Source organism: Sinocyclocheilus rhinocerous, unplaced genomic scaffold (genome assembly GCF_001515625.1).
Source record: "Sinocyclocheilus rhinocerous isolate Xijiao unplaced genomic scaffold, SAMN03320098_v1.1 scaffold851, whole genome shotgun sequence".
In the NCBI taxonomy this organism is placed as follows: Eukaryota; Metazoa; Chordata; class Actinopteri; order Cypriniformes; family Cyprinidae; genus Sinocyclocheilus; species Sinocyclocheilus rhinocerous.
In genome coordinates this window covers 579,099-597,527 of record NW_015624573.1, presented here as the reverse complement: position 1 = coordinate 597,527, position 18,429 = coordinate 579,099, and the positions used below count along the sequence as shown (strand labels likewise).

At 40.9% G+C, this 18,429-nt stretch overlaps 1 protein-coding gene across 1 annotated transcript in view; it reads right to left on the bottom strand.

Annotated features, from left to right (window-relative positions):
- birc6 (baculoviral IAP repeat containing 6) overlaps positions 1-18,429 on the bottom strand; it is a 109,571-nt gene that overhangs the window by 18,601 nt on the left and 72,541 nt on the right. The window contains 1 exon segment of the mRNA XM_016558538.1: positions 3,235-3,451. Coding sequence (XP_016414024.1) covers positions 3,235-3,451 — 217 coding nt within the window.

The following is an 18,429-nucleotide window of genomic DNA, read 5'->3' as shown; positions in this document are numbered from 1 at the left end:
AAACGCAAAACAATGGCATACACGGATAATGACTGATAAAACTATGTTTTTATTAGCGGACAACTACAGTGAATACTGTAACATTCGTTAGTTACTTACTTGACGATGTTGTGTCCTAAAATGCCTTGAAGACTTTTTGAAGACAAACAGCCGTTTGTGATTCTTAATTCACGCCCGCGAGCATGCGTGCGTGTGAAGTAATATGCATTGCTAAGAACTTAATTTGGACATCTTTAAAGGCAATTTTCTCAGTATTTAGATTTTTTTGCACCCTTAGATTCCAGATTTTCAAATAGTTGTATCTCGGCCAAATATTGTCCTATCATAACAACATTTTATTTATTTATTCATTATATTTATTCGGCTTTCGGATGATGTGTAAATCTCAATTTCGAAAAATTTACCCTTATGACTGGTTTTGTGGTTCAGGGTCACATATGTGGATGTACTGATGTGGTTCTCCAACGTAAGAGTGGAAATTCCTGCTATTTCCAAACCTTACTTCTTCATGACCACAAGGGTTTCTGCCTAGGAGCAAACACTCACTTAGCTTTGGTCTAGAGGACCTCAGAAGGACATATTTGTAAATGTTAATAAACGGATGTGACTTATCTCAAGAGCTTTGAATCGCAGGATTAGGAATTGCCATGGTCACATCCGTTTTTCTGAGGGACTAAACGTTGATCACACAACATCCCTGACTGAAAATACACCCTGGCTATGACTAAGGGCCGCTGGTTCAAATGAAAGATCTTAAAGAATTAGCACGACATAGATTAAGAATAGTCTGACAAACAAAAGTGCCCAGTAAAGCTGACTCTCCGTTTAAAAATCCTTGGAGAAAACGATCAGGCGATTCTCTTTGGCTTATTTTGTCAGAGCAAACAGTCACTCCATGTCCCCCGAGGCCCTCAGACAAGCAGGGAGTGTCTTTCAGCCAGTGAAATACACACCATCCCTCTCCTGACTGACCACTATACATCCAGCACTGTCCTGCTTTTGCTTCAGTTCTGTTTCAAGTCTCAAGAAATACTGCCCTACAGCAGGGGCGCGGGAAGATGTTTTCGTTTGGGGGTGCTGTGTGTGTCCGTGTTGGGTGAGGGAGAGGGTGGGGGCTGGTTCACTTACGTCGGTGCTCGTGCTGGGGCTGGTGTTGTTTGGATGCCGATTTTTGAAAGTTTTTGCTGGGCTGGGCATTTAAAAAAATCTGAAATTGCTTTTGCGCCATTATCTCCTTGTATTACAGTTAATCTTGTTCGCATTCTGTATAGTTCATGTCTGATACCACGCGCCAGCGTCACGTGTTCATGAGGATTAGGCTAATCATCCCATATAGAAAACATCACAAGTAAAATTAATCATGTGAAATGGAATAATCAAATGTAAAATAACAATGCACAGTTTTCACTATAAATTAAATCTAATAAATCTGTGTTAAAGCTTAAAGTGTTTTTCTCTATGTGTTTTGTTGTTTGATTAACATTCATGACAGAAAGCAGGAACATTAAACTAATTTGATTCTCAATTGTTTACCTTCACCTAAGGACACTTGCAGAGACATGCATTTTGACAATTTCGCGCGTATGTGTCATTTCAGGCACAAATAGACGCGGACGTGAACGGAATTCGATGTTCAACGTGCATCTGCGTGGCTCTCACCGTGTCTACATCAGACGCGAGCGGCGCGACAACAAAATACTATAGAACCCATTATAATCAGTGATGCGGTTTACACTGGATGTGGCGCGGCGTGACGCGACAAAATACTATAGAACCAATTATAATCAGTGATGCGGTTTACACTGGATGCGGCGCGACAAAATACTATAGAACCCATTATAATCAGTGACGCTGTCAGTGATACGGTTTACACTGGATGCGGCGCGACAAAATACTATAGAACCCATTATAATCACTGATGCGGTTTACACTGGATGCGGCGCGACAAAATACTATAGAACCCATTATAATCAGTGACGCTGTTTACATTGGATGCGGCGCGACAAAATACTATAGAACCCATTATAATCAGTGATGCGGTGTGACTGACTATACTGGATGCGGCGCGACGCGACACGACAAATCCCCGACAATAAACTGATGCCTCGTTCTACTTATGACGTACTGGCACAAAGTTCAAATGATTTTCAAAGGTCGCTTTGTCACGTCCAGTGTAGAAAGACTTTGGGGCTGTTCACATGTCGCGCCTTTTCTCATTCTTTCCAAAGTGCTCGGGAGCTTGCGCTTTCGTGGCGTCTGCCGTTGCTAAGCAACCATGACCTGCGCTCTCCACGACGACCCAGAAGTTTCAACAAAGGATAAATGGATTTCCAGCACTGAAAATCGCTTGCAGTAGCTCTGCTACTAACTTCATTTAAAAATGGGTATCTCTGTACAGCTGTCGCGTCCGGTGTAGACGCGGTGTCTGTGTGTGAGCAAAGAAAACGATCAGTATAAATATAACGATCAGTATACTAACCATCGCACATCCTGCGATGTGACTATCGCGGATGCGCACATCGCGAAATAGATGCTGAAACGATATATCGTGCAGCCCTAATAAATATGTATTTTTAATTCATATTTATACAAATAAGTTTGTTTCATTGTTAAAACATTAATACAAAAATTTAAATAAAAATAATAATAATAAACAAATTATAGAAATTAAGAATTTTAAAAATACATTTGTAAATTAAACAAAACTTTTTTTTGGAAAAAAAGAACAACGAACGAAAGAACGAAAAGAAAAGAAAAAAAGAAAAAGAAAAAAAAATATTTCTGATACACAATACGTTGCTAAAAATCGAATTCATGATTTATTTTTTTGTGGTGGGTTCAGCGAAAATTCTGGCAAAAACACACTAAAAAGGCCAAAGCTAAATTATGGACTAGCGTGAGAAGGCAAAAGCTCAGGACAGTTTGAAGGCCACTGGGGATTAGAGGCTTTTCGGGGGCAGCTGAGGAGCACTGACTGATCTAGCAGTCATTTATCACTGTGTGTTACTCCTCTGGTGAAACACTGGTTGTGACTTGTGGCTATAGCATCAGGTTACATCTTGTGGGTATAAGCCAGGTTTTTCCATGGAGGTCAGAGACAGTGAGTGTCACAGGGTGGGCATCCATCCATCAGCAGTCACTCCGTCTGTCCTCTGTCCATTAGTGTGACCGACCGGTGGACTGAATGTGTGTGTGTGTGTGTGTGTGTGTGTGTGTCTAAAAGGAAGAGCTCACCTGAGGCGGTTGGTGTAGGTGTCCACACAGGTCTTCATTTTGGCCAGTAACATGCCGACGGAGGTCTGACACTCGGTGCGTTCTTCATCCTCCTCTTCCTCTGCAGCGTCTCCTGATAGCGGCAAGAGCAGAGGAACCAGGCTGGTGCAGGTGGAGATGGCCCTCAGCAGCTCTAACAGAGCACGATACAGGGGGACGTGACGCGCCATGTCCAAAACTGCAGGAGACAGAGAGAGAGGGAGACATTACGTACAGAGACAGGATGCTTATAAAAGACAAAGTCGATTACATCTCTTAAATGACAGAAGGACACAAGGGACGATCCACACATACACAAACTTTCAGTCTCTCAAGGTTAATAACGTTTTTAATATAGATGTTTTTAGGTACATCATTGATTTCGAAGATTTAAACAGTTTGAATCCCTGAACAGGACATACAAGCTGTTTTATCATATGGAAAAGTCACCTTATGACCATCTTATGGATGGACAAACAAGGAAACTTGTGTCATGCCTGTCTAAAGGGACAGTTTACTCAAAAATAAAAAAGATCATGTCAACATATACTCACCATTATGTCATTTGAAACCTATATGACTTACTTTCTTTAGCAAAATAGAAAAGATGATGCTTTTAAGAATGTTGGAAACCAAAAAGTTTTGGTTACCATTGACTTCCATTGTATGGATGCAAAAAAAAGAAAAGAAAAGACATTTCAAAAAATATCTTTTATGCTGCACAAAAGAAAGTAAGTCATACAGGTTTGAGTCAATAATGACAATTTTCTGTGAACTATCCCTTTAAAACAACATAATAGCACAGAAAAGATACCTTGGCTGTATGAAGAAAAGTTAGGGGGGAAAACAACAGATTTTATTTTATTTTTTAATTCAGACATGACCAAAAAAACTCAATCAATCTTCTCCCGAGTACGTTGAGATGCCTGAGGTTTGAGGCATGATGGCTCTTTGTGTATGCATTTCCTGTTTGGAGAAGGCACGATAATCCTTTTGTGGCACAGTGGAGTCTTAAATCCAGAACGAGGACAGTAAGAGAATAAAGGATGAAAGGGAACGAGACAGAGAGCGATTACTGAGGGTCTTCAAGCAAAACGCTATAATCAGGCTCATATTATCAGTGTGCAGTGAATGTAAGGAGCAGGAATACTGTGTGCATGTTTGAGTGACTTGTGTGTGTGTGTTTCTAAGAAGAAAGAGGAATTTCAAACGACTGAAGGAGCTCCATCAAAGGGTTTCGTTTGAGTGTGCGCCCACTTCGAGGACACCATAGATCAGAGAGCGTTTAGTGTGTGTGTTGTATCATCTCAATGTCAGTCTACGTTCCAGATTCTCCTCATGCCCTCCTCAGTTCAGACTGTTTCTCCTTCACTCTCATCTCATTTACAGACTAACTGATTTACTGCACACCAATCCTCCTCTCTGGCCCTCTCTCTGCCTCATCAGACATTCAGCTCCATGCTGGATTGGGTGGATGATAAACAATGTTAGTGAGAGCGGAGAGGACACATACGTCAGCTCCCCTGCCCTCCCTCGCCGTACGCAGAGAAGAGCGGAGATGGAGGAAGAGAGGAGGGAGGACACAGCAGGACAGGAGGATAGAGGAGGGGAAAACCGGAGAAACGACAGAAGGAGAGAAGAGACAAGAAATGCAAAGAGACATGGAGTGGGGAGAGGAGACCAGACGGGACCAGAAAAGAGGAGGGACAAACAGAACGGAGGAGAAGAGACGGCAGACGACACCAGAAAAAGAGGAGAGGAAATGAGAAGGAAGGACAAAGCAGCGGAGAAGAACACAAGGAAGGACAAGTGGAAAGGTGACCAGTAAGGAGAAGAGGCGAACAGAACGGAGAACAGGAAGAAAGGAGGAAGCAGAAGGAGAGAAGAGTAGAAATAAGGAAACAAGAAAGGAGGGGAGGAGAGAAGATGGGTAGGAGACCTGAAATAAGGAGAAGGGAGGAGACAAGAAAGGAGAAAGCAGAGTAGAAGACCAGAAAAGATGTAAAAAATAATAATAATAGAGACAAGAGAAATCAATAAAAAGGGGGGAGATGTGAAAGCTGGAGTGGAGAGGAGTAAAGAAGCAATCAGGAGAGGAGACCAGATGGATTGGAGAAGACAAGAAAGGAGAGAGCAGAGGAGAAGATTAGACAAGAGGCGAAAGAGGAAAGGAGACGAGAGGAGAACACAAGAAGAAAAAAAAGAGGAAGAACAGACAAGTGGGGGAAGAAAACAAAATAGAGGAGAAGAGATAATAGGAGAAAGGAGAAGAGACTAGAAAGAAGGAAGAAGAAAAGGAAAGACAAAGGGGAGGAGAGAGGAAAACCGAAGAGGAGAGGCATTTAGATAAGAGGAGTTAAAAACAATTTAAGAGAGCAAAAAACAGAGGAGAAGACCAGATAGAAGGAGAAGAAAAAAAAGCAGAAAAAAGAAGAAGAGGAGAGGAGAGATTACATGACTACAGATAATATTACAGTCTTATGTCAAACTCCTCACAGCAGCTCTAAGGACACTACAATATCATCCATCCATTCTCTCCTCCCCAGGAAAAGACTCTAAGGGTCACAGGTCATCTGGACTCAAACTGAGCCTGATCCACAGCTCCACTGCTTTAAACGATTCTTCATTTGTACCAGAAGACCTTTATGGCTGAACTCTCCCCCCATCGGCTCAATGTCTAAAAGGAACAATATAGTCTCAAACACAAGCTTCGTGCTCTGTATGAGAGAGAGAGCCTCATGCACACTCAAGAGACATCTTAAAAACAGCCGCTTCCGCTCATCTTCAAAAAACACTCTCCTCTAATTAGCTCACACAGGTCACAACCTTATGAGAAAACATGCAAAAGAATGTTGAAGAAAAAAGCACAAAAAAAAAAACTCTTTAGCCATTCCAAACAGGCATATCATAGAATACAGGATGTTGTTCTTGATCTTTTAAAGTACTAGATAGAGATTCTCATTGCTCATGTTTTTTCTTCCCTCCATTTCTGTAACTTGATGGAGTTTGGGTTCCTTGTCACAGTTCCCTTTGGCTTGCTTAGTTGGGGTCTAAAAGACGCTTTCAGTAATATTATTAATTTCATGGCACTGATGCTTTTGGATGAGAACAAAACTTGATCTGAATTGAGCTGAACAGCCAAATCGAATTTGTTCATATTTAATGAATTTTGCCACATTGTTACTGAACTGAATCAACACTGAACTGATTCGAGCTGAATCACACCACTACTGTTTTCAGTTGAGCTACTTACTGCTGAATTGATCCTGTTTAATAATAAATGAACTTTACATAGTTATTGAACTGAACTGAACCAACACTGAACTGGCTGGAGCTGAAAAATGATACAATATTGCATTGCTACAGCTGCTTTATAGCAGAAATTTTGGATTTGCCATTTTTGAAGTTTGCATCATTAATTCTGGTACTTTCCTGTTTATCACTGAGAATTTACTTTAAAGCAATCAAAACAATGTTGTAAAAAAAGGGCTTAAATAAAAAAAAATGACTTGGCTTGACTAAAAAAAAATAATGGTACAACTCAATTGAACTGTAAACTACCTTTCACAAATTTGGGGTAGGTAAGTATCCTATGCTTACCAAGGCTGCATTTATTTGATCAAAAATACAATAAAATTGTGAAATATTACAATTTAAAATACTTGTTTTCTATTTGAATATATTTCAAAATGTAATTATAAACTGTGATGGCAGATCTGAATTTTCAGCAGCCATTATTCAAGTCTCCAGTGTCACATGATCCTTCAGAAATCATACTAATATGCTGATTTGCTGCTCAAGAAACATTTCATGCTATTAGGGATGTAACGATTCACTCAAATCTTATAAACTCCTACCCCTAATTGAATCGCGATTTGTTTAGCATCTCAACCGATTTGAATCGTCACATATTTAAATCGATTTTCAACCGGCTCGCAGTTAATCGTTACATCCCTACATACTATCAATGTTAAAACCTGTGCTGCTTAATATTTAGTTGTTTACTACACCCCACTTCACAGGCCCCACTCACACATGAGAAACATGTAGTACTCAGAATAAACTTTAGGGGTGCTGAGTGTGTGTGTGTGTGTGACAGTTCTCTGAGCATGTGGCAGAAACTCTTTGTCACCATGACAACAAAGATTTCGAGGACAGGCGGGACAAGACACCAGCAGCAGCACAGAAATGCACACTTGCTTTTTGCCTCGTGGGTTGGTTAAAATTTTAATCTGGTTATTTACAACATGCAGAAATGCATAACTGTTCATGACACGCAGATGAAGAGAGCAAGACAAAAAGTACCCTCTTCTAATATGACTCCACTGTGTGTGTGCGCACATTTATTTTGGTGTGTTTGAAGTAACACTAGCATACTTTTGTAGAAGTAAATCAGGCTGACAGGAGTCTGATTTTAAATGCCGCTTTGCAGAGCAGAACTGGGCCTCGAGTCTAATGACTGACACAAAAATCATGCTTCCCAAATCATTCAGGGCACAAGAGTCCTCCGCCTGTCTGGAGTGTGTGAGTGAGCGAGCGAGAATCCTTCACATGAGTGCCAGCTGGAAAGAAAGACACAACATGCTGCAAAAGCTCAGAGAAGCGCTCCATCAATAATGCAAAAGAACGAGGAATAAAACAAGACGAGCGCTGCTGCATCTCCCTTTCACACTTCTACATCTCTCTAGCACAGACAACACTGAGACGCAGGACACGGACTGATGGCACAGCCGGACCACTGACTCAACACACTGAAGAGAACATCGCCTGATCCATGTGCCAAATACACAAGGAAAATAAAAGAGAGCAGTGAGTCAAAGGAGGAGAAAGATAGAGGGTTTATTCATGCTTTTATGCAGGTCATATTCATATGCCCATGGCTCCATTAGACACCACACCTTATTTTAAAATGCGCAAAATAGAGATGCCACAATATTAAAATTCTGTTTGAAACAAATAAACTGATAATTATTTTCATGTTTTGGCTGATAATGCGTAAAGAGTTGATATTAAAAAGTCTAAATAAATAAAAATAAAGAATCAAAAACTAAAATCAATTGGTTTAAATGCTACAAGTGAATTTAGGAATCACAAATTGAAATTTGCATGAGTATGAAAAAAATGCATTCATTATATATTCATTATTTATATATGAATATATATTCATTATTTGCTAAAGATCACATTTAAGAGTATTACATTATTAATGCTTTTAAAGATGAACTTGAAGTCAAACTTAGATGATGATAAAAGTAATTTAAATGCAGAAATAGGCTAAATGAATATGAATAATTAAATATCCATTACTGACCGATACTATATAAAAAAAGTCTAATATCAGCGGATAACCAATATAAGGTACAGATATATCATGTAGAAGTAACTACCTTTAATAACCGTTTAAAAGATATATTTTTTAAAGAAATTAATACTTTTAATCAGAAAGGACACATTAAATCTATCAAATTTGACAGAACGCATATATAAGGTGACAAAGGATTTCTATTTAAAAAAATTATTTTGAACTTTGTATTCATCAAAAATCCTGTAAAAAAAAATTATCAAGGTTTTCAGAAAATGCAGCACAACTTTTGTCAACATTGATAATAAATGTTTCTTGAGCACAAAATGTATCAAAGAAATGCAGCTTTGGTGAAGTAAAAAAAAACAACTTTTTTGACCCCAAACTTTTGAATGGTAGTGTACATAACTACTAAATGGATAGGTCTGCTATTTAAGGTTGGGTACAACAATTCACTCATTGTTCCAGTACAACACCAAAACCAAAAGCACTGGCAGAATGAGCCTAGATTCAAAATGCCACTCTTTGTGGATTCAATCCAGCTGAGCCCAGAGATTACAATGAACGCTGGCGGCTCACAAAGTTACTTAAACATGTGGAGTCAGCCAGCAGACACTTTGGTGCCTGGGCAATCTGATTGTGGGCATTAACATTCACACCCTCATGAGAAAGTGGCACCCTTCCAGACGTTTATGTACGAGTCGCTTAAAGGAGGTGTCGGCGCGGCACAAAAGCTGTAATTTTCAGGAAAATAGTCTTGTATCTGAGGAAACCCTGTGCCAGCAGAGGCTGTTTATGCACAAGGATGTTTGATTGAGCTAATGATGACGACCACAGGGCTGTAATTTTCCTCCTCTGTGAAGCTGCTATAAAACCTTCAGCTAACGGAAGGATAACAAAGCGCATTCTTCCCTTTCTGCATCATTTAAAGCCACTAAATCATTCAGAGCATTTCTCTCATCTGAAGAGGACTCAGTTTCTCAAAGGCTCTAATGACATTGTGTCCAAAAAAGTGGGGGGGAAAAGCTCAACCTACACTAACGTTCAAAAGTTTGGGGTTTGTATGATATTGGGGGGGCCTCATCAAGGCTGCATTTATTTGACAAAAATACAGTAAAAATTATTTTGTTCTGAAAACCCTGATACAGGATTCTGGAATGAAAAGACAGTTTCCAAGGACAGCATTTAATTGAAATGAAAATATTTTGTAACTTACAAATGTTTTAATGTCATTTCTGATCAATTCCATGCATTCTTGCTGAATAAAAATACTTTTTAATAATAAAAAAAAAAAAAACTATTGACCCAAAACTTTTTAACTGTGTATTTCTGATGTAGAGCCAAGGTTAGAAATTGTGCCCACATTACCAGCATAACTATCTAAACCAGTATAAACCAGTTTTAAAAACAGCATCCTACAGTCCATAAACCGAAGTCGACTGAAGGCTAACGAAGCTAAGATAATCTTGTGGTCCAGTCACTTTCTGTGACTGCTTCATTTTAATGACCATACCTTTCCTGTCCTCCCATCCTTCCTTACACTCCTCCACTCTCATTCCTTTATCCAATTTAGCTCCCGTGCACCCATCCAGGTAAAAAGGGGGGTATCTATATCTCTCCACGCAGGAGGGCGTAATTAATTTTGACAAGCCCTCTGACTGACATTTGGCATTTTGTGTGGGCACACACACGCTGTCAAAGAGCTTTGGAGAGAGGAGAATATGACTTTACAAAGGGCACCTGTTCAAATGAGCAGAATGAGATATATTAATACATCACAGCTGAGAGGAAACAGGCTGAATCTTATTACACACCTTCGCTACAAACATCTTAATGAGAAAAAGACACCACACACTCAAAACAAACAAAACTCCGCAAGAGAACAATAATTAATGAGTCTCGCAGGTTTTGACTGTCAGATATGAATTGTGTGCGTTGTTCAGAGTTTGTCCTCTATAATGATCCTGGTGGCGATTTAGAAGAGAAAAAAATGGGAAAAGGCAGGAATGGGCATCGGATGAGTGCACACACATCCATTAAAAGGTTTCCGAGCCATCACTCACTCTCTCCGTTTTTGGCGTTTGATCGAGGGGAGTATGAACGCATCCTGCAAGATGTTGCGGCAGGTTTGAAAAGCTTGTCAGCGCTGACCCAATTCACTGATGTCCATTTCTGAGAGTCTCAGCAGAACCTTGCTCAAGGTCTGTATTACACCATTAAAAGCTACATATAAACACACTACTAGATTCAAGACTAGGGATGCATTTGAATAATGGCCACTGAAAATTTGGTTCCAAAGATGCCAAAAAAATGGAAAAGCCAATAATCTGATTATTTTAGCACTGTTGCGTAAATTGTTGCAGTGAATTGAATGAATACAAAGAATTATGCGAGTGATTTTACAAATGATTCTGAATGATCACAAATTCGAAATGCTCTTATTTCAAGAATAAGGCCTTTTATTACAATAAACTTAATACAGACACTATATTATTTTTGTAGATTTTCCGATGAGTTAACCTCGCTTCCGAAGTGTATCAGAGGTTAAAGGAGGTGCTTTGTCTTAAGCGATTTGAATCAGATACTAATAGAAGATCAATATTACAACACAAGCAGATCTTCGAGTCAGCAGAACTTCGTAATATTATGGTCACACGCACGTACAGTAATGAGATCGCTCCATAATCGCCCACCACTGGCTGTCAGCTTGATGATTATATGATCCACAGCTCCAGAGAGAGAAAATTACAAACAAATAAATGAATATAAACAACGGCTCATTGACAAGGAACTCCACTTAGAGCAGATGAAAAAAAATCCTGCCTCTTTCTTCATGACTTCTAACCCGTTTTAAATGTTCTGGCATGGTACTGGGAACCCAGGACTGAGGGAATTCACCCACATGATAATTTCATTTAATTAGCCTGTGCAATAATTTCTGCACATTATGGTGACTGAAATGTGCCGATACTAATTATCAATGAGAGAGAGCTATAGAGAGAGAACAAAAGATTTAGAGAGAGAGGGAGAGGGGGAGAGAGAGAGAGAGAGAGAGAGGGTGGGGTGTTTCCTGACATGAGACATGCTCTCAGATAATTATGATGAAGATGGTTGAAGGAAATAAAGTTCATAATCATTCATTTTTGGTTATGGAATCTCGTATCAAAAATGTGTCAATACACACACACAGCACCTCTGGAAGCATCAGGATGAAACACTGACAATGAAGTTCTACAGCAGAGATTTATCATTTATGACCTGATTTATCATCATTTATGACATAAGAGCATGCATTTAAAAAAAAAAGTCTTGTCAACTTTCTAAAAAAAACAACAAAAAAAACAGTTGTTCTGCCGGCCACTTTAAAGAAAAAAGGTTCCAAGAAATTGGTTTAAGAATCAATACAAACACATTTTTATAAAAAATGTAGAGAAAGATTCAAAAATTATAGTGCAGCTCCTCCCCTTCAGCCACCGGGCTCCTGTTTGCTTTGAAGCGCCCACTTTTCAAGATTCAATCAATTCCTCTTTGAATATCATCTTCCCTCACAAAAATAACATTACAGAAGTAAACTGGTTTCCACATGCTGTTTCAAGATTCTACAGTCAACTACATTCTCTCAGACCACTCAGTTTTGCTCCTTATGCCTAAAGGTAAAGCCTTTTATTGACCTCCTGTAATTGTGCGCCTGACCAGAGGTCAGGATTATTTCAGATTGAAACAGTAAATAATTGATCTAGCTTTGCTGAGGTCCGAGGGCTGCTAGAAGAAAACCAACTTATTTATGTAGCACATAACACTGATATATGATTTTATTGGACTGGATATGGCAGGGAAGGAGTGTATACAGATCCTCTATTCTGCCCCCGTCCATTCAAATGTTAATGTGGACAATGAGGTTGATAGTTTATTAACACACACCAATGGACAGGAGATCAGATAAGGGCAAAAAGCAAGACGGAGAATCATAAAACGCATAGGGAAACAAATGGTCAGAAGTACACGAGGAGGAGGAGGAGGGGAGGTTGTGTTGTATTTTATTTCCACTGATGGTGAGTAAGGAAACAAGAATCATACTCCTCAAGGGTCAGAGTGAGTCAGTGCACGGTGTTCACGGTAGCTTGCATTTAGACGAGGATTACAAGAAAACAAGATGCCATTTTTTCACACTTCAGTTCCAAAGCTGTCAGCATTAAAGGCCACTTAAAAAGACATTTATTTACTATGAGGGGCCCATGATCAAAAGTTCAGGGACAAACTTAATTTTACATGTCAATGTGATCTTTTTCTAAACTGTCCTATAAAAGATGTTCTTGCATCTTCTTCACAATAATGACTTCTTTTTTTTCCTTTTTTTTTTAAGATTTATTTTTGGCCTTTATTATGATAAGAGAGATCAGAAATGACAGGAAGCAAAGTGGGAGAGAGACAGGGGGCGGGATCGGGAAAGGTCCTCGAGTCTGGATTCGAACTCGGGACGCCCGTAGCGCAATGACGCTGTATTTTGGCGCGCTGCCCACAAGGCTATTGGCGCCGACCAATAATGACTTCTTAATTAGTTGTTTTATTTAGTCTTTTGACATGTTTCACAGTAGAAATAATAAAAATCCTACAAACATAACAATGCTGCATAAAATATTAAGACTTATTGTCAGATTTTGCCTTGAATTTACTTTGTCTTACCGAACTGGCAATTTTTTTCCCACTTGTTCTTAAGTTGTTTATACTTTAAGAAAAGGAAAAAACGGACAATGCAATATGACAAAATACACATATGTTAAAGGTACATGCTTTAAAAACAATTGTTTCTTAAGTGTTGCTTAAGTTAATTTATTTTGTTTTTTAAGGATTTTTAGTGTGTAAAATCAAAATAGTTTGAGGAAATTGCTGTACTTCCTCTTTTAAAAAAACTGTGTGCATTGGCCTATAGGTTAGTAGACAAGTTCTGAAACATTAAGAATTAGTGTTTAAGTAGCCATCACAAGTTCATATCCAATTCGCAACATTTCCTATCCTTTTAGCCCTAATCTCTCATCATTTCCTGCCTATACTATCACTACCAATAAAAACAGAAACACGATAAAAAATGTCTATGCACATAGGCTTTCATAGTCTTAGTGTTCTTCCATAAGAGTATACTTTCTGAAAAGGCCAAAAACTGGATAAATAATCAAAAAAGCCTGAAAAATAGTCTGGGATCATCAATAATCAGAAGACAGGAGACTTCATGATGGTTTTGTGTACATACGTGATCTATCAAATCCCAAATATAAATTCGGGCCACCATCCCACACCTCCTCTCCATTAGGATCCTTCTCCTCATTTCGGAGTAGCTCTACATTGTTCTTGGCAATAAAGACATTTGACGTGTGAGCCTCCTCGCCGCCCACCCTCCCGATCTCCCTCGCTCGCTCTGTTTCCGCGGTTACCAGTCGCTCTGCTTGGTTATGCAATGCACGCCGCTTTCAGGCTTCGAGACGGGACCTATAACCACAAGACTGCCATCGGCTACGGACAGAGAACGGCAGGGTGGGGAGCTCGCAGCCTCAGGTCGCCGATCTGCCGAGCATCTGGAGGAGTTTGCGCGCATCTGTAGCACTTTTACACCCACGGAAAAAGAGGAGCGCAAAAGAAGAAGGGAAAGAAATTGCGGAGGAGGCGAAGGAGATAAGGTGGGGGTCGGTATTTGTTACAAATGCTGAGAAGCCCTGCTTTCAGATGCTAAAAGGGTCAGATAGACAAGAGTGACAGAGCAGAGAATGAGAGTGTGTGACAGTGAGAGGAAGGGGAGAGAAAGGAGGGGAGACAGAGCTGAAGAGTGATTTTTTTTTTTTAAGTAAAAGGAAAGAGAGAGAACAAGAAAGAGGGAGGGGGAGGAAGCGGATTTCTCCAAGCATCTCTTGAATGAAAGATGTAAGGCGTTCAAGCAAAGAATAAAAAAAAATAAACAACGTGGAAAAGCATAAAAGAGTATCTGAATGAGCGTGGAACAAAAGGAAGGGCTGGTGATACATAAGGAGGCTGGAATACTGACAGAAAGAGCGAGAGAAAGCCAGAGGGAGAGGTAGAGAGAGAGCGAGAGCGAAGGGGAGGGACGTTGGGGACTGAGATTGTTGTCTGCGTAACGCACACGGTTCAAGGAGATGCTGTTGTAGACCTACTCTTTTCTCCCTCTTTCTCTCTCTCCACCTCTCAATTTCTTTTTTCTCCTCCTTTACGATATCGGGGACATCGGACGTTTGGCCAGCTGGTCCTCATGTTGCCGCCAGCCCAGATATGCCTCTCCTGTGATGAGCCCACAGCATGCTGGATCTTTCCCCAGATCTCCCACGCCGTAGGGTAAGACTCCCTGTTTTCTTGCTATACTTTCCATCTTGCTTTCCATTTGTGTCAGTCAATCTGTGTACCTGCTTTCTTGTCCACTTCGCCGAGCTGTACGTTTGGCCCCAGGCTGCTTATCGAGGTTGATGTTCTTGTACCTAGCTGTAGGAACCTGGATGTATACGCTTCTACGTCTGCTCCAATGAATGTGGCACCATAAACCATGACGGGATGAGAAAAGAGAAATCGTTTAGTGTGCGTAGCAGAAGCGAACAGCAAGTGAGAAGGTTTAAACGTACAGTAAATCATCTCAGCTTCCGAGAGTCGCCCTGTTGTAGCAGCTCCGCAGGGAAATATCATTTTCTGAGGGGGAAATCCATCACGGAGGTGGGGGGAGACATCCTCTTTTGTGTTCATTACGCCACACTCGCAGCTGGGCAATCAGCAGAGAGGGAAATCTCACCCTCCGTGCCGCTCCACCGAGCGTTCGGTCTGGCCTCTGGATGAGTGCTTCTGGTGGCCACCAAAAAGAGGCTTCCACGTCTTGTCGATTGTTTGTCTCATTCTGCTCTCCTGTTTCTCCACAGATAAGCACCCTGGAGACAGAGGTGGGGGGGTCAGAATGGGGACGACCACCGTCAGTATAGAGGAGGTTCGGGCGCAAGAGGGTAAAGAGGAACGAGAGGAGTCCATCTTGGCCCTGCTGGGGATCATTGGCACCTTCTTGAACCTCTTCGTCATCGTGTTTGTTTACATCTACACTACTCTGTGAGAAGAAGGATCCACGTGGGTTGAGAGCAGGTGGAGGTGAGGGGTGGTGTCCAAAGGAGATATGACAGAAGGGTTGACATCTCACAGAGAAGAACGTGGAAGATGACACTGGGCTGCTCAGGATGGGGGAAGTGACGCTTGCTCTTGACCTCTGACCCCTTATGGATATATAAATCTCGATGTGATGGACGCCTGTTTAACGCAGATCTCTGGACACACTGAGAGTGATTCTTGGATTTGTACCCTTGCAGGACGTGGTCATGGGCCAAGGGACCTTGAGTTTCCTCGGTGGTGGGAATTACATCGAGCACTGCCTGGCTTCAATTACAAGGACACAGGTACGCAGAAAAAGCCTATTGGTCAAACACAAGAACATCACAGGGTGACCGAACGACTCCTTCCGAACTTATCCACCAATAGAAAGAGTTCTGCAAATAAAATGGAAAAATTGGAATTCTGAAATATTTTTCTATTGAGAACAAAAGAGAGAATGAGACACTCCGGGACCCATCTGCAGGTTCGAAAAGCTGGACCTTGTGGGAACAGGCAGTTCGGTGACATTTGGACACTTTTTCACTACAGTTCCTCCTCCTTTCTGACTGGTGGCGGGAAGATAAACAGACAAATATGAGTGTGCGTGTGTGTTTTGTCTGATTTGAGTGCCGTGTCAGACACGTTGTTTCTGTGCAAAGGAAAACGTTTTTGTATCGATACATGATTACATACTAGATGTACTGTGCGCCATATGGAATCTAATCAATAAAATGATATTCTATGGATCGGGACGTTGTGAATGGCATGCATGTGTGAGAAAAATGCTTTAGCTGTATCAGATGGTCTTGTTTCAACAAGACCAGAGTTGACCAATCATGTATGTGCTGCCCTGCACATCTTTGGGTGTGAGTCATGCATTTGGGTTTTTGAGTGTTAGTAGAGCTTAGCGAACCATAAAGACAGGCAGGTAAAATAACAAACAGTTGTGAAAAGGGAAAAAGGGAGGAGGAGGAGGTTGGGGCAGAGATGGTTACTAAGCTTCAATATTTTCATCTGTCTTTCCCAGTGGTGACGGAGGTGTTTTTAAGCCTTTTGAGTACGCAGAGGTCAGTTTCCTGTCACATGTGATAGAGAGTGGTAAAATTGGTTGATGGGAGCTTCATGCATGTGAATGTGCTCTAAACAGCCTCCAACTCACACACACACCAACCAACACCAACAAGCCTGAAAATGTGTGCATGTGATTGATTGATTTATTTTTTTTGGCAAGAAAGGGGTTGTGTTTCTGTGTGAGTGTGTTTGCCCTCTATCGGAGTGTGTTAAGATACGTCACACTGAAATGTGTTCTGAAAAATCTGCCTGCGGAAATGTTAGCAGGGCTTTACGCATAGTCTCAGGTCCCTCAATAAATTCCAAAGCCACAGGGCACTGCTGTAATAAAGGCCTGCGCTGTAAATCAGCATGTACCTGCAGGGCTTATCATCAAATACAAATCCCCACTACAACGGCTCAGTGTAAACCAGCTCTCAGACCAGAGGAAAACCTCTCTACCTGCACTCAGATCAGTATGAACACTTTACACCAGCTCTCAGATTAGTTTAAACCCTCTAAACCAGTTCTTAGATCATGTTTGCATATACTTTAAAAGTTCATTTTCAGTCAATAATTAGCCTTTTTGTCATATAAACGGCTGACTGAAATTGTACCATTCTGTTTTTCATATTAATCAGAATACAACTGCCTTTTGCACCAAAAGATTGAGGTGACATGTATTTACCTCTTTAAATATTCAGTTATGCATTGGACAAGGGGATAAAGACTGTAGCAAGACCACAAAAAACCTGCTGTTGCTTAATTATAAATGTAGGCTACATGTAAACATACTTACAGAAGAGCAAACAGTCTATACCAAGCCAAAAATCTGTGTAAACCCTCTCTCAAGATTAAATTAAACCCTCTACACCAGCAAGAAGCACCCAGTATAGCCACCTTCGCCAATCCTAAGAGCTTAACCAAACCTCAGAGTAATATAAATAACGCACTTCCAGCATTTTGATGGACATGGCCTCCTGACACACACGTATGAATAAGGAACCTATGATTCAGTTCAGATACAGCTTGCAGGCGTAATGCAGGGGGATGTGTGTGTTTCCAGGGGTCAACAGTCCTGTGTAAGCCGCCCACGTGAGGTTTACACGTGACACGGTGGTCAAAGACATATGAATCACAACTGCTTTATTCGCATATCTGCTCTTCACAGGCCAATATATCAACACAGAGACACACAGACTAAACACAAAACATTACCTTCACCACCTTTCGTACAGGAGCTCTGTTCCAAACCCCAGTAAACTGCTTCTCGTCCTACATATGGCTCTTTTCCACTGCATGGTACGGCACGGTACGGTTCACTTTTGGGGGATTTTCCACTGGATACAGTACCTGGTACTTTTTTTAGTACCACCTCAGTTGGGGTTCCAAGTGAACCGTACCGTTACCAAAACGTGACGTGTAAACTCTGCTGATCACGTATTGGCCGGAGAGAATCGTCACTACCTGCGTCACTGAACTTGCGACACAAACACAAAAGAACCGCTAGATTTAAATCAGCACAGCCAGCGAAGGATCAAATGCAACTGGTTTGAACGAGCGCACCTTTTTTTTAACAACCAAAAAGTTTTGTTGTCTGTTGTGGAAGAACAGTTCCTCTCATTGATAGCAGAGGAGCGGATCCAGCTAGAGCTTGATGGGGCGACGCGGAATGAAAAAGTTTTTCAGGAGTCGCGGCA